Raw genomic sequence first — 15,066 nt, forward strand, 5'->3', positions numbered from 1 at the left:
GAATACACCCGATTCTTTTTTTACACGGATTATTTTCACACGGCCGTGTAAAAAAAATCCCATGCAAAATTTTTGCAAAGTTGCTCCATTTTGCATGATTCGTCGAGAAATCATAAAACTTTTTTTACACGGATTTTCAAATTTTGAACTGAAAACTTTTTTACACGGAACGCATCCCCCGTGTAAAAAAAGAATCGGGTGTATACCTCTAGCCCAGGTGATTCGATTCATGCGAAAAAGCAAAGGATTCCGCCAATTGTGGTATCTGTTGCCGAGTTTTCTGGCTTCCGGAATGAGATTTTGAGTAACCTTCAGGGGATCAAGGTTTCATTTCAGATTGCTAGGAAGGGTGACTGCCGCGTTTTGCCGGGATCCTTTGACGATCGCAAACGTCTTCTTCAGTATTTAACTGAGAAGCGCCATAAATTCTTCACATACGACGACAAAACTTAGCGATTGTTCAAAGTCGTCTTGAAAGGTCTCCCCAGTGATGATAAATCACTGGATGAGATTAAAATTGAAATTTCTCAATTACTTGGATTTTCACCAGTCCAAGTAATTAAGATGAAAAAGAAATCCCACTCTGGTACTTCCCACAGGGGCATTTCTCAAGAATTTTATTTAGTTCATTTTAACAAAAGTAATCTAAATAATATGAAAAGTTTGGTCATGGAAGCAAACATTGTCACATGAATGCTAAATGCATGATTTGTGGTGGAACCTCTCACGCCAAGGACGCATGTCCTGTGAGAGAAGATTCCAATAAATTTAAATGTGCAAATTGTGGGGGCAATCATAAATCCAATTTCTGGGAATGCCCTTCACGCAAAAAGTTTTGAATTCCCGTGCAAAATTGATGACGGGAAATTCCAATAGGATCCCAGATTCGACGGGTAGAAATTTTTCAAACGCTCAAATTTCGAAACCAGTTACCGGTCGAGCAATTCATACCCACCACAATTCACAAACAAATTGTGCCGCTCGTCAACGGGTAGCAAGCACTTCAGTAAATTCCAATTTTTCGAATGTACCTACGTATGCAAACATCGCTGCTGGTAGACAAAATTTCTCTTCTCAAAATGAGGTTTATACCCATGTCCCAACGGAAAATAATGGTCATGTTGCCGCTGCAATACCAGAAAGAAAGCACTTCAGAGGATTCAAAACAAAATTCTGAAAATGATTCTGAAGTTGCCTCCGTGGTATAGTACCAATGAACTTCATAGAATTTCTAATATTGAGACATTGCAACAAATGTCCAACAAAATAATTTCCAATTTTGTACCCTTAGTATAAAATAGGTTAAGATTAGTTTAAGTTGAAAACATTGTAATTCCTACATGGTTCAATTCAACCAGAGGAAAAATTCTAACTGCCAGAGGCAATTGAAATGTAATAATAATAACTAAAAATATAACATAGCAAATAAGGATGATAGTGTTAAGAAAACACGGAACACCTAGTCTAAGAGATGAATGCATGTATTAGATAATTAGCAAATAAAATTCAAAAAACCCAGATTAATCCACCTAGCGGTGATGATGCCTTTCTCGCTCGTTCAAAAGGTTTGGAAAAATCTCAAATAACACCAATATGTGGATTGGTCTTATTTTTCATATTTGTTTATATGCATAAAAAAATTCTCGCCAAACGCAATTTGTTGCAATCAAATCGGATGAGCATAAGAGCAAAAAATGGCATTTTATTTTGTAGTTTTAAAATTAGTATTTTCGCCATAAATTTTGACCCAATTGTACGATCTGGCCAAGTTTCTATAGGAAACAATGGGACAAGATTCTGCGTCGAATGCAATCTGTTGCGAGCAATAGATGAAGTCTAAGTGCTAAAAAAGTGAGCTAGATTTTTTTGAACTCTTTTTCACAACAAATAGTAATTTGACCATAACATCTAAGCCCCTAGTCCGATCTGGCCAATTTTCAATAAGAAAATATGAGACATTCTGCGTCGAATGCAATTTAATGCGAGCAAATCGGTTGAGGATAAGTGCCCGAAAAATGAGTGACATTTTTTTAGCGATTTTTCCATAAAAAAATGGTATAATTTTCGATCCCATAGTCCGATATGGCCAATTTTCAATAGGAAACAACGGGACAGGATTCTGCGTCGAATGCAACTTGAGGCGAGCAAATCGGTTGAGGATAAGTGCCCGAAAAATGAGTGACATTTTTTACACGATGTTTTCGTATGATTTTGTGTTTTGGCCATAACTTTTGATCCCATAGTCCGATCTGGCCAATTTAAAATACGAAACAATGGGACAGGATTCTGCGTCGAATGCAACTTGTTGCGAGCAAATCGGATGAGGATAAGTGCCCGAAAAATGAGTGACATTTTTTACGCGATTTTTTCGTAGGATTTTGTATTTTGGCCATAACTTTCGATCCCATAGTCCGATCTGGCCAATTTCAAATAGGAAACAATGGGACAGGATTCTGCATCGAATGCAACTTGTTGCGAGCAAATCGGTTGAGGATTAGTGCCCGAAAAATGAGTGACATTTTTTACGCGATTTTTTCGTAGGATTTTGTATTTTGGCCATAACTTTCGATCCCATAGTTTGATCTGGCCAATTTAAAAAAGGAGATAGTGAGACAGGATTCTGCGTCGAATGCAACTTGAGGCGAGCAAATCGGTTGAGGATAAGTGCCCGAAAAATGAGTGACATTTTTTACGCGATTTTTTCGTATGATTTTGTATTTTGGCCATAACTTTCGATCCCATAGTTCGATCTGGCCAATTTCAAATAGGAAACAACGGGACAGGATTTTGCGTCGAATGCAACTTGTTGCGAGCAAATCGGTTGAGGATAAGTGCTCGAAAAATGAGTGTTATTTTTTACGCGATTTTTTCGTATGATTTTGTATTTTGACCATAACTTTCGATCCCATAGTTCGATCTGGCCAATTTCAAATAGGAATCAATGGAACAGAATTCTGCGTCGAATGCAACTTGTTGCGAGCAAATCGGTTGAAGATAAGTGTCCGAAAAATGAGTGACATTTTTTACGCGATTTTTCCATATGAATTTGAATTTTGGCCATAACTCTCGATCCCATAGTCCGATCTGGCCAATTTCAAATAGGAAACAATGGGACAGGATTCTGCGTCGAATGCAACTTGTTGCGAGCAAATCGGTTGTGGATAAGTGCCCGAAAAATGAGTGACATTTTTTACGCGATTTTTTCGTATGATTTTGTATTTTGGCCATAACTTTCGATCCCATAGTTCGATCTGGCCAATTTCAAATAGGAAACAATGGGACAGGATTCTGCGTCGAATGCAACTTGTTGCGAGCAAATCGGTTGAGGATAAGTGACCGAAAAATGAGTGACATTTTTTGAGTAGTTTTGCGCACACACACACACACTAGGGTGGCTCAAAAAACACTTTTTCAAATTTTTTGATGGGCCGCCCTTTCATTCGGTTCTATTTGATGCCCTGATGCTCTGGACAAAATTTCAGCCAAATCGGTCAATGTTTGGGTGGTGCTAAACTCGTTGGAAGTTTATATAGAAAAATGTATGCAGAAACATCCAAAAACAGTGATTTGCAGTTGGACGGCACAATTAATTTACAATCAAGAACCATGATACTCATTCAGTTCTTGTAGAATTAAATACAGAATGTTATGCTGAAAACCGCGATAAGATTAGAGTTTATTATGCAAAGATATTAGCATTTTACTGGAGTGTTGTAGGGGTGAATTTATTTCTTTTCAAAGGTAAAAGAAACGAAATTTGTTTAAACCACACTTCAGAGAAATGCCAATAACTTAGCCGCGCAAATTCTAATTTTCTCGCGGTTTTCTGCATAACATTCTGTATTAAATTCTTCAGATCTGAATGAGTATCATTGTACTTCATCGTAAGTTGTGCCGTCCAACTGCGAACCAATGTTTTTCAATGTTTCTGCATACATTTTTGCATATAAACTTCCAAAGAGTTAAGCGCCGCCCAAACGTTGACCGATTTGGCTGAAATTTTGTCCAAAGCATCAGGGCATCAAATAGAACCGAATAAGAGGGCGGCCCATGAAAAAAAAATGAAAAAAGTTTTTCCCATACTAATTTGAGCCACCCTAACACACACACACACACACACACACACACACACACACACACACACACACACACACACACACACACACACACACACACACACACACACACACACACACACAGACATCACCTCAATTCGTCGAACTGAGTCGATTGGTATATAACACTATGGGTCTCCGGGCCTTCTATAAAAAGTTTGTTTTTGGAGCGATCATATAGCCTTTACCGTATACTTAGTATACGAGAAAGGCAAAAAAAAAAAAGAAAAAAGATGTTAAAAATCAAAATAATTTTATAAGCAATTTTTATTCATCGATTTAAAATTATGTATAGCTGTATTTAGGCCGTTACACATATTTATTTAACATTTTGTCCTACTGGTCTCCGAAAGGTCAAGGGGGAGGGATAATAAAAAATAACTGTTAAAATAAAAAAATCGAAAAACTCCTCGGATTTGTTAAAGAATGTTTTGAAAATCCTCAAAATTATCCAAATTTTATTTTGTTGCCCCCACAAAATATTATTTTTTGGCAAAAAAATCCGAGGGGGGGGGAGACAAAATAGATTTTAAATATTTGTATCGGCCTTATTACAACATCATTACCCATTTTTTGCAACCATATTGATAAACATTATAGTCTGGCGGAAACAAATTAGAACAATTAGCAACCTTCTGTTCCCCGAATAATACCGATAAAATATTCATGACTTTTTTTTTCAAACATGCATTTAAGGGAACAGATAGTATTAACAATTTCTGCTTTCTTCACATATGATTGAAATAACAAAATTGATAACACAAATTTGATTAATTTGCAAATTATAATCCACTGTCACGTCGTGTTCGATTGGGACTTAGAAAAACTACGATTTATTTGATGCACTTTCGTACTATCCACCAGACTGTAATGTAGTTAAGTGCGCTACCATATTGTTCTTCCTATAGCTATTCTGATTGATGTGTTTATTCGCTCCATTCACACCTGACCGTTGCTTATTATTATTTGCATTCGTTTACAGTTCAAAAACCAGTTCTCACAGCTTATAACTTTGACAAACAATCTGCTGTATGTTTTATTGTAGCAGATGGAAATAATACAAATACCATATAAACGTAACTTTGTGGCTACTTATTAGAGCTGTTTGTATACTTCAAACAGGTGTACTAACTTACAGGGCTGGTAGCGAGTCACTTTTTAGTGACTTGATCACTATTTTGAGTCTAGTCACTAAAAAGTCACTATTTGCATCCAAAAGTCACTATTTGTCACAGGCTTTGCAAAAGCGAGTTGCAAACCAAGTGCAGGAGGACGTGGAGAAAAAAAAATTGCTTGATTTCAGGCGCCGCTCATTTTTGCAAATGGGAGTGTTCATTCAGTTAAAATTTACTGTACTTAGAGTCAATTTATTCTTCTACAATTAACTCCTACTGTTATTGAACAAATCTACCTGTTGCTGGAAAAATCGTATTTTAAAAATGTCTTTGTTATTTTAATTTCTTTTACTAAAGATTCATAAGCTTTGTGAGTTCAAATAATTATCTGGCTAAGATAAGATCATTATTTTACAGTTTAACGGAAAAATTCAAGCTCATATTAAACATTATTCATGGTGTCTACTACCTGTAAAAGATGAGGCCCCGAAAAAAACCTGGGAAGTATTTTAAAAGGAATTTCAGAAGGGATTTCCAAATGGATTATTTAAGCAAATTTTCCGAAAGAGAGCCTGTATGGACTTCCGAAAAAAATCTAAAGAAATTTGTGGAGAAAAGAATTTTCCAAGAATTCCTCAAAAAGATTCCAAAATAAATTTCCAATAAAATTTTCGAATAGATTCCCGATGAATAGAATTTTGAATGCAATTTCTTTGGGAATTTTAATGAACTTTCAAAAGGTTTTCTCAAAGGAATTTTGAAACATTCCAAGAAATCTCCGAACGCAAAGGAATACCTGGAAGATTTGCTCAAATAAATTATCTAGAAATGTCGGAAGAAGTTGCTGGAGAATTTTCCTTAGGAAATATCTGGAACCATTTTCTTTAGGAATTTAGGAAAAAAAAACTCCTGAAGAAATTAATTAATATTTAAAAAAAAAACCGTGAAGGATTTTCTGAAGGAATTTCTAGAAGAATTTTCGTGGGAATATCCGGAACAATTCCTAAAGGTGTTTTCAAAAGTTTTTTTTACAGAAATGTTTGAATAAGCTCTTAAAAAAATCCCAAGGAATTTTAAAAGAATGTTCAAACATTTTCCGAAGGTGATTCCAGTATTAGCATAAGTACTAGAACGCAAGTGACACTGTAACCACTGGTTATTTGTTGTCCATCATGTTGTAGGGCATTTTTGGTTTCTTCATCAACATCTTCTTCTTCTTATTGGCATTACATCCCCACACTGGGACAGAGCCGCCTCGCAGCTTAGTGTCAATTAAGCACTTCCACAGTTATTAACTGTGAGGTTTCTAAGCCAGGTTACCATTTTTGCATTCGTATATCATGAGGCTAGCACGATGATACTTTTATGCCTAGGGAAGTCGAGACAATTACCAATCCGAAAATTGCCTAGACCGGCACCGGGAATCGAACCCAGCCACCCTCAGCATGGTCTTGCTTTGTAGCCGCACGGCTAAGGAGGGCCCAATCAATATCGGTTTGATGCCTATAGTACCGGTACTTTGGCTTCGATTGGGCAAGCGAACAGGAGCGATACACGCATTCTTAAACTTTTTTATAACTCTATTTGCGAATTTCTGAAGGAATTTTCTAAGAAAATTCTGAAGGAGTCCAACTTTAAAAGAGTTCCTACAACATTATCGACAAAATTCCCAAAGGAATTTCTGAAGGAACTAGTAAAGAAATTTACAAAGAAATCCCCAAATGATATTCTTAAGGAATTGTCATAAGAAGTTCTGAAGGAGTTTCTGGATAAATTCTCAAATAAACTTCTGGAACAATTCCTTATGATGTTTTCTACCGAATTACCAAAGAAATTATCGAACTAAAATCCAAAGGAATTCCTATAGAAATATCCAAAAGGATTTTTGAATAAATTTCCAAAAAACAATTCTGAAAGAATCTCGAAGAAATTTCAAACTAATTTCTGAAGAAATCTTCAAAGTAGATTACGAAGGTATTTCCGAAGAGTTTTCTTAAAGTAATTTCGAAAGGAGCTCCAAAAGGAATTTCTGGAGGAGTTTTTAAAGAAACTCGTAAAGGCATTGTCAAAAGAATCTCTAAAGGAATCTCCGGAACAACTCTATGAGTTGTTGTCTAAAGTTTTTGTAAAGGAATTTCCGAATGAAATTCTGGAGGAAGTCTGACGCAATTCTAAGAATTTCCTAATAACTTGAAAGAATTTCTGAATTGATTTTGTGCCTGGACGGTCGCACGGTGTTTCTGTTGTCAAGTTTTTCGGTCGATTCAACGATTCTGGAAACCGCACCAACCGAATTAATTGGACTCGTGATAAGCAACGCCGTCAGTTCAATCGCCGGGAGGATTCCAAGCTAGAAATCCAATTTGCTATCTGGACGCTAAATCCAGATGCCGTTGCTAGTCCACTGTAGGAAGCAGTGCCCATGAAGATGATCTGCGAGCAGATTGCCATCCTTGGGTATCGAGACTTCCTCATCATGTTCAAAGACGTATTCGGATTTGGCGCATGGTATCGAAGACGGAATGTCGGATCGGGGGATGTTTCTCGATTACGATGGCTGAGTGACACCATTTGGCAGTTACCCTGAAGCTGCTAACAACGAAAGGACAAATTACATTGGTGAGCCAGTTCTAGTTATTCTATTTCAGGGTAATAAGGTATAATAGATCTCCCCACCCCCTTCCGTTTAATCACCTAATCACCACCAAACAAGACTCCAATGTGCAAATGTGGAAGCATTATGTATTACATAATGGAAATAAAAGCTAATGAACGTTCGATTGCGCAGCGTTTCGGAGCGATTTGTCTCAGCAATTGTTGAAACCAAATTATTCATGACTTCATAAATGCTTTATTACGCGTTCTTTATAATATTTTCATTTAAACGCTCACAATGGACTATCAAATAACACATCGATTGCGTAAATTACATTGAAAAGTTTTATGACATTAATGTATTGTCATAAGGGGCGACTACTGAATACGCACAGGGCATCGTTTGCAACTATTGCCGCGGATATTGTGGGAGTCCCAGATATTCGGTTCGGTGGCGCTTCTCGACCTTCTACTCCCTGTGTAGGTAGTGCGAATAAGGGCGTCCTTGTGATGTTTTGCTGTACCTGTTATGTACAACTAGTACATCCCATTCCCTACACTTCCTGAGGTTCCTTGTTTCATAAGTGATTCCTTTTTGTATTACTAGCCTACATAACAAAAAGGGCACCAATACGGAACATGCGATATGATCAAATTATTCGTAGTACTACTTGACCAACGCCTCCAGCTGGGTGAGAGATAGAGGATGACACACACACATACACTTGAAAGAATTTTTTAATTAATTTTTCTGGTTTCCGAAGAGTTTTTCATAGGAATACTTGGCGGTATTTCCGATGAAATTGTTAATTATATTTTTTAATGAAATGTCTGAGTCAATTTCTGGATAAACTTGCGAAGGGATTCCTGGAGGTATTCCCTAAGGAATTTGCGACAAAAAATGTCTGGGAGGAAATTCTCAAGGAAATCCAGGAAATTGAATAATTCGTAGAAGCTTTTCCAATGAAGCACTAAATAATTTCCAGACGGCCTCTTGATAAGTTCCATCCCTAGTTTCCGTGAAGATATGCTTGGCCAATAGTAGTAATCCCCATGCTTTTTGCCTTCGCGTATACTAAGTAGGGGAAGGTGGTCGGTTGCTGGCACTGGTCGGGTGTCGGCACCCCGACGGAGCTTTTGACAGATAACAGATATGGACATTTTTACATATGTCATGCATGCGATATATAAGCACGATCTTTTTGTGCCGACTATCAATCCAAACATATGCCTATATGATAATCGGCCTTGAAGCTTCTGGATATAAGTTAACGGCAGATATGGTCAAAGCCATGATAGTTCAAGATGTGAAATGGCCAGATGAAGCGTCCAGTTGTGAAACGGAGAGAGCATTTGATGGTGCTTAGAATAAGAAGAAAACTGTGAATTCGAAGCCTGACAAATCAAAAGCAAAATGTTATCACCGTTATGCCGACAGATGGGTCATTATGCGTCCGAATGCAAGAGGGATATGAATGTTCCAAAAGAATCTTATAAGCAAAAGAAGAAAACGGACAAGAGTTTGCGGCGCAAAATGGAGGAAACCCAATGAAGTCTGATTGGATTTTTGATTCCGGTTCCTCCTCACACATGTGTCGATATCTTGAAGATGTAAGAATTCTCGAAGTATAAGTAATAGTGTATTAGTTGCCAACAATTAGAAGACAGACGTCCGTAATTGCAAAAAAGAGATTTAGAACTAGAAGCTGACTACAGTACAATCAAGGTATCAGATGTGCTTCGTATTCCTGAACTTACTATGAAGTTGTGTCCAGTTAGAATCCGAAATCATTTATTGTATTGCAGCGGCACGGAAAGTGACAGCTGCAAGAATTATTTTGCAGCGGTATGTCTACGTAGGCGCCCACTTCCTGCGGTATAAATTTCATGGTGTTTCGTGCAGCGAGTCAAAAATTATTCCAGATGGAAGCCGAGAGGAGAGAAAAACTTCTGCATACCCCCGTTGATAATCCTGCTCATCGACGGTAGAACTTACGTCAAAATGGATTTAGGATAGCTTCCTGGCCAACAATTCTGCATGGCGACGGCACGAGGAGTTGTTCCTGCGAGATTAAGTTTGTTTTTATGGACAAATTTGCCAAAAAACTGATGATTTGGCGAGGAATATGCAGCTGCAGAGCAAAGACCAAAGTGTTCGTGACGAATAAGACGATGGACTCTAAGCTGTACAAGGAAGAATGTCTTAAAAACCGCGTACTAAGTTTCATGAAAGCCCATGAAGGTCCCGTGAAGTTTTGGCCAGATTTGGCGAGTTGCCACTACAGCCGGGAAGTCATCCAGTTGTACCGCGATAATAACGTAGATTTCGACGATAAAAACATAATCTACCCAACTGCCCGCAGTAATGAAGCGGAAGACAGGAAGTTGTCTCCGGAGGTGTGCAGCGTTTAATGAGAGGAATAAAGAAGAAAGTGCTAATTTTCACTAGAAAACTAGACATAATTTGCATTTATATTTTTTCCTTAATGTACAGTAAATTACCTTTGTTTTGATGTATTAACCTTATTTGTATGTCAATCCGTAACCTAGATACAGATATTTTATTATTCCGAATTCTAAATGGACATAGCTTCAGGTTCACAAGATTTGCGGATTCGACCATAAAGTTGTCTTTACTAAGGATTGTTGCAAAGTGTTGAATTCGAAAGGAGAATTGATTGCGATCGGAGAACATTATGTAGGGTAAAATTCCCAATAGTGGACCCCCTAGTAGCGGAATTTTGCTCTTCCTGTCATAAGGCTTAAAAATGTTCAATATATTAACTCTGCTTGAAATCTAACAACAAGCTCTGCATCCTCTCTTCACAATACATACATTAAACACCCAAATACACGACGTTGTTCGTTGAAATTAACATTTCAAAGTCTAACTGAATTCGCCCTATAGTAGACCCCCTGAGGGTCCATAATAGGAAATTGCTTTCCTATAGTCGACACTTCATTTGATTTTCATGTCCCGTTTCGGGACGTTCTTCTTCCCTATTATGGACCCCCCAAAATATTCCTATAATGGACACTCTCGTGTTTATTTTTTATGGAATTGTAAAAAATCATCTAATTTTACTTTCCATAGCATTTCCAAGGCATGCAATCAAATCATACGACTGGAAGGTAGGTTGTCCCGATAGAATTTCATAGCAAAATGTCGACATTGTGTATTAATAATGCGAAAATGGCTGAAGGGTCCACTATTGGTTGGGGGTCCACTATTGGGATCTTTACCCTATACGCTTCGTCAGATTTTTCCTGTGTGATGCAATCCAAGAATGATATGGCGTTGTTGCACACGAAAATGAGACATCTGAATGTGCAAAGCCTGAAGCGACTTCGTGGGATGGTCGTTGGAGTTCAAGTTGACGAGAAGGAACTTGCACCATTTAGATACAAGGGAACCCGAGCCAGTGAAGTGTTGGAACTGATACATTCGGATCTGTGTGGTCCAATCAAGCATACTTCGTTGACTGGTAGCAAATATTTTATTACGTTTATAGATGACTGCAGTAAGAAATGCATTGTATATTTTTTGTGCACGAAACTAGAAGCTTTGCATTGTTTCAAGGATTTTCAAGCTTATGTGGAAACACAGACAAGCCATCGTGTGAACCGATTGAGATCCGATAATGGTACGTCAGGGGTGACAATGGGTCAAATGGGGGTGAGAATGGGTCACAGTTTCAACTACTTAGAATGCTTGTAGAATGGATTGAATGTATCTGAGGGCAAAAGACTTAAATATAATTTCGGAGACGAGCCAGCCTCGGGCTGAAAGTCTCCTTAATAAAGACACAAAAAAAAACTTTAATATAAGAGACCTTTTTGAACGATCTCCAGGCTGCCGGTGAGAGCGATGACCCATTCTCACCCCCTAGACCCATTGTCACCTCCGATGGCGGTACAGAGTATGTCAACCGAGAAATGCAAGAGTATCTCCGGAAGTGTAGCATTCATCATGAAACAAGCGTACCTTACAATCCCGAGCAAAATGGATTGGCAGAACGTATGAATCGCTGTATTGTTGAAAAGGGACGATTTCTACTATTTGACGCTGGTCTGGATATGAATCTGGCGGAAGCAGTAGGGACGGCGACCTTCCTTATCAACCGTTTGCCAACTAAAAGGCTTACAGTTACACCAGAAGAAACCAGATTTATCAGAGCTGAATGTGTTTGGGATTAAAGTCATGGTACATGTTCCAAAACTACGGAGGAAGAAATGGGTTTTTGAATCTATAATACACGAGCGAGGAAAGTGTTCCTGAGTAGAGATGTAGTGTTCCTGAATGAGCAGACCGAGCAAGGGCGATGTGGATAGGCATAATGAAAATCCTGTTCAGTCAGAAGAAATTCAGGATGATAACGGTTGTACGCTCGAAATAGCATCATCATCATCTGTGCTCCCGGTGCTCCCTCCACAACAGGAATACCTTTAAGGTAAGGCGCAGTGGACGGGAGCGCCGAATTCCAATTTCAATATCGCTTCTCAAAAAGTTCCTGTATCCAATGTACCGATTAAGGGTCAACCTACAACTTATCAAGAGGCGATACAGCGGGATGACAGAAATTTATGGCAAAAGGTCATGCTGGCTGAATTGAAATCATTGGATGACAACGAAACATGGGAACTAACGGAATCGCCTCCTGAACGAAAAGCGCTCAAAACAAAATGGATCTACAAGATAAAAACGAAAGGCTTATTTGATGGCAGTAGCAGTCAAGCTGGATTTGCAAATATATCAACTGGATGCAGTTACAGCATTTCTTTAAGACACTTCAACCAATGATGAAATATTCATGCAGCAGCCTGAAGGTTTTGAAGTAAATAAGGGGATAGTATGCCGATCTAAAAATGCCTTATACGGTCTAAAGCAAGTTAGTCGCGTCTGGAATACAAGTTTAGATGAAGAACTGCGAAGAATAGGTTTGAAGAAATCAAAATTAGACACCTGCATATTAGATCCGTTCAAATTTCAAAAAGTTTTTTAAAATCGACCGGTCAACTGGTATTCACAATTCTTATGCTAAGATAGACTTCTGGTGAAAATTTCAGCTCAATTGGTTGAAATTTAGGTGTGCTTCAAATCGATTTAGTGTTTTTGGGATGATTTTGCCCCTAAAAAAATCGTAACTCTGAGTGGGATGAACGAAATTCATTGCAACAACAACTAAATGAAAGCCATACCTATCCTCGAAAACTTTGTAGAACATTGTGTTATAATCGGAACAGATCTTCTACGCGTTTCAACAGATTTCGTCCTTCGAGATACTCAAAAATCAACATTTTTCATTGATAAAAGGCCTATGAAATCTACATCCAGATATTTTTTTGGATTGAATTTGTCGGGAAGTTGCAGCTACACATTCATTTTAGTATAGCACGGTATTAAATCTTAGGCGGGTATCAAATAAAAATTGTAGAAAATTGAGGAGTGGATTCACATTTTAATTTGCTTAATTGATTGCCTTATTACAAAGACTTGCACGCTGGCAAGCATTTCCATCGAACAAGTTACCATTGCTTTTCAATGATCGTCATCAAATATTTTTGGTTGGGACCTGAAATGTTGAGACAAAGTAATCATTGGTGACTTGGTAGATTGTCATTCAATTTTAACATTATGCTGCAACGGCAAGCGTATCTGGAGCAGTTGGTAAGGCGTTCGGCTGGTAATCACAAAGCTGAAAGCTGGAGCTGAAATTGTCACCAGAAGTCTATCTTAGCATAAGAATTGTGAATACCAGTTAACCGATTGATTTTAAAAACTTTTGAAATTTGAACAGATCTACTGCATATATATCAAAATAGTCGATGGGAAGATTATTATTATTGCAGTTTATATTGATGATTTACTAATATTTTCAAACGACGAAGGTGATCAAGAAGCAATCAATGACGAAATTTCAAATGGAAGATTTGGGTACTGCGCAACAAATACTTGGCATCCGCGTGAGTCGAACCAAAGGAAAGATTATGCTGGATCAGGAGCGTTATGTGAATGAACTACTACAACAGTTTGGAATGACCGATTGTAATACCGTGTCAACACCGTATGATCTGAATCAACGATTAACCAGAGATATATGTCCAAAACCAGCCGAAGAAATTCAACCCATGTCAAAAGTATCATTCCGTGAGCTCATAGGCGGTTTGCAGTTTCTTTCACAAGGAGCTAGATCGGATATTGCTTATGCTATCAATATTGTCAGTTCCTACAGTTGTAATTCCGGAGATGCCCATTGGACAGCAGCTAAACGGATTCTTAGATACTTAAAAGGAACAAAAAGTCAAAGGCTCGTCAATGAACAGAATAACCAAGAAACAATCAGGCAAGGATGTTATCGAAAAAAAATTTATTATTACTAGTTTTCATTCTACGAATTACACAATGCTAATGTAATTTGTAGCTCACTATCACTCCATAAAAAGTCCCTATTTGCTAACTTTTTCCGCAAACTAAAGTCACTCTTTGGTCACTTTTTTAGTCATCTTTGGTCACTACGTCACTATTTTGAACAACGTTCATCGCTACCAGCCCTGAAAGCTAATACCCTGGTTTTTCTAACTAGAAGGACTGTTATACATAAAAGCATTTTTTCCAATTAAAGGCTCCCCCAGACCTAAGCGGTTTCATCGCCGCGACGGCGACATCTACTCGCCGCGATTCTATCGTAGGGTAGCCGCAGGCAATGTTCAATTTACGCTTCCATACCAATGGCGACAGAATCGCTGTCGCCAAGCCATAGAATCGCGTCGCGACTGTCGCGTCGCGTGTGTTTGGGGGAACCTTAATGCCTTTTTACTTACTACAAAGTTTTAATGCTATTTTTTTTTTGTAGAAATTTCTGCTAGGCGAATCAATCAGGGTTTTGATATTCAGGACTATCAACAATTCGACTTCAGTTGTACATTTACACCTTAAAAAATAGAATCCCAGGAAATTACAAAACAAATATTGTTCTATCTTTACAGGGTTGGTCTAATCCGAGCACGGCTGGCCGGTGCCCGATTTGCCAAGGCAGATGTTCTGGTATTTCTGGACGCGCACTGTGAGTGCATGCCCCAGTGGCTGGAACCGCTGTTAGAGCGCATCAAGGAATCGAGCACGAGCGTCCTGGTGCCCATCATTGATGTGATCGAGGCGAAGAACTTCTACTACAGCACCAACGGGGTTACCGATTTTCAGGTGAGTGACATCCGCAACGTGCAGGATATCCATTTTCAAT

At 38.3% G+C, this 15,066-nt stretch overlaps 1 protein-coding gene across 5 annotated transcripts in view; it reads left to right on the top strand.

Moving 5' to 3' along the window:
- Window positions 1-15,066, top strand: part of LOC134210572 (polypeptide N-acetylgalactosaminyltransferase 1) — a 91,328-nt gene that overhangs the window by 72,402 nt on the left and 3,860 nt on the right. For all 5 annotated transcript variants that reach the window (XM_062686654.1, XM_062686658.1, XM_062686657.1 and 2 more), the window contains exon 3: window positions 14,813-15,026. In XM_062686654.1, coding sequence (XP_062542638.1) covers window positions 14,813-15,026 — 214 coding nt within the window. The remainder of the gene's footprint in view (window positions 1-14,812; window positions 15,027-15,066) is intronic.

The sequence above is a fragment of the Armigeres subalbatus genome, chromosome 2 (genome assembly GCF_024139115.2).
Source record: "Armigeres subalbatus isolate Guangzhou_Male chromosome 2, GZ_Asu_2, whole genome shotgun sequence".
Taxonomy (NCBI): Eukaryota; Metazoa; Arthropoda; class Insecta; order Diptera; family Culicidae; genus Armigeres; species Armigeres subalbatus.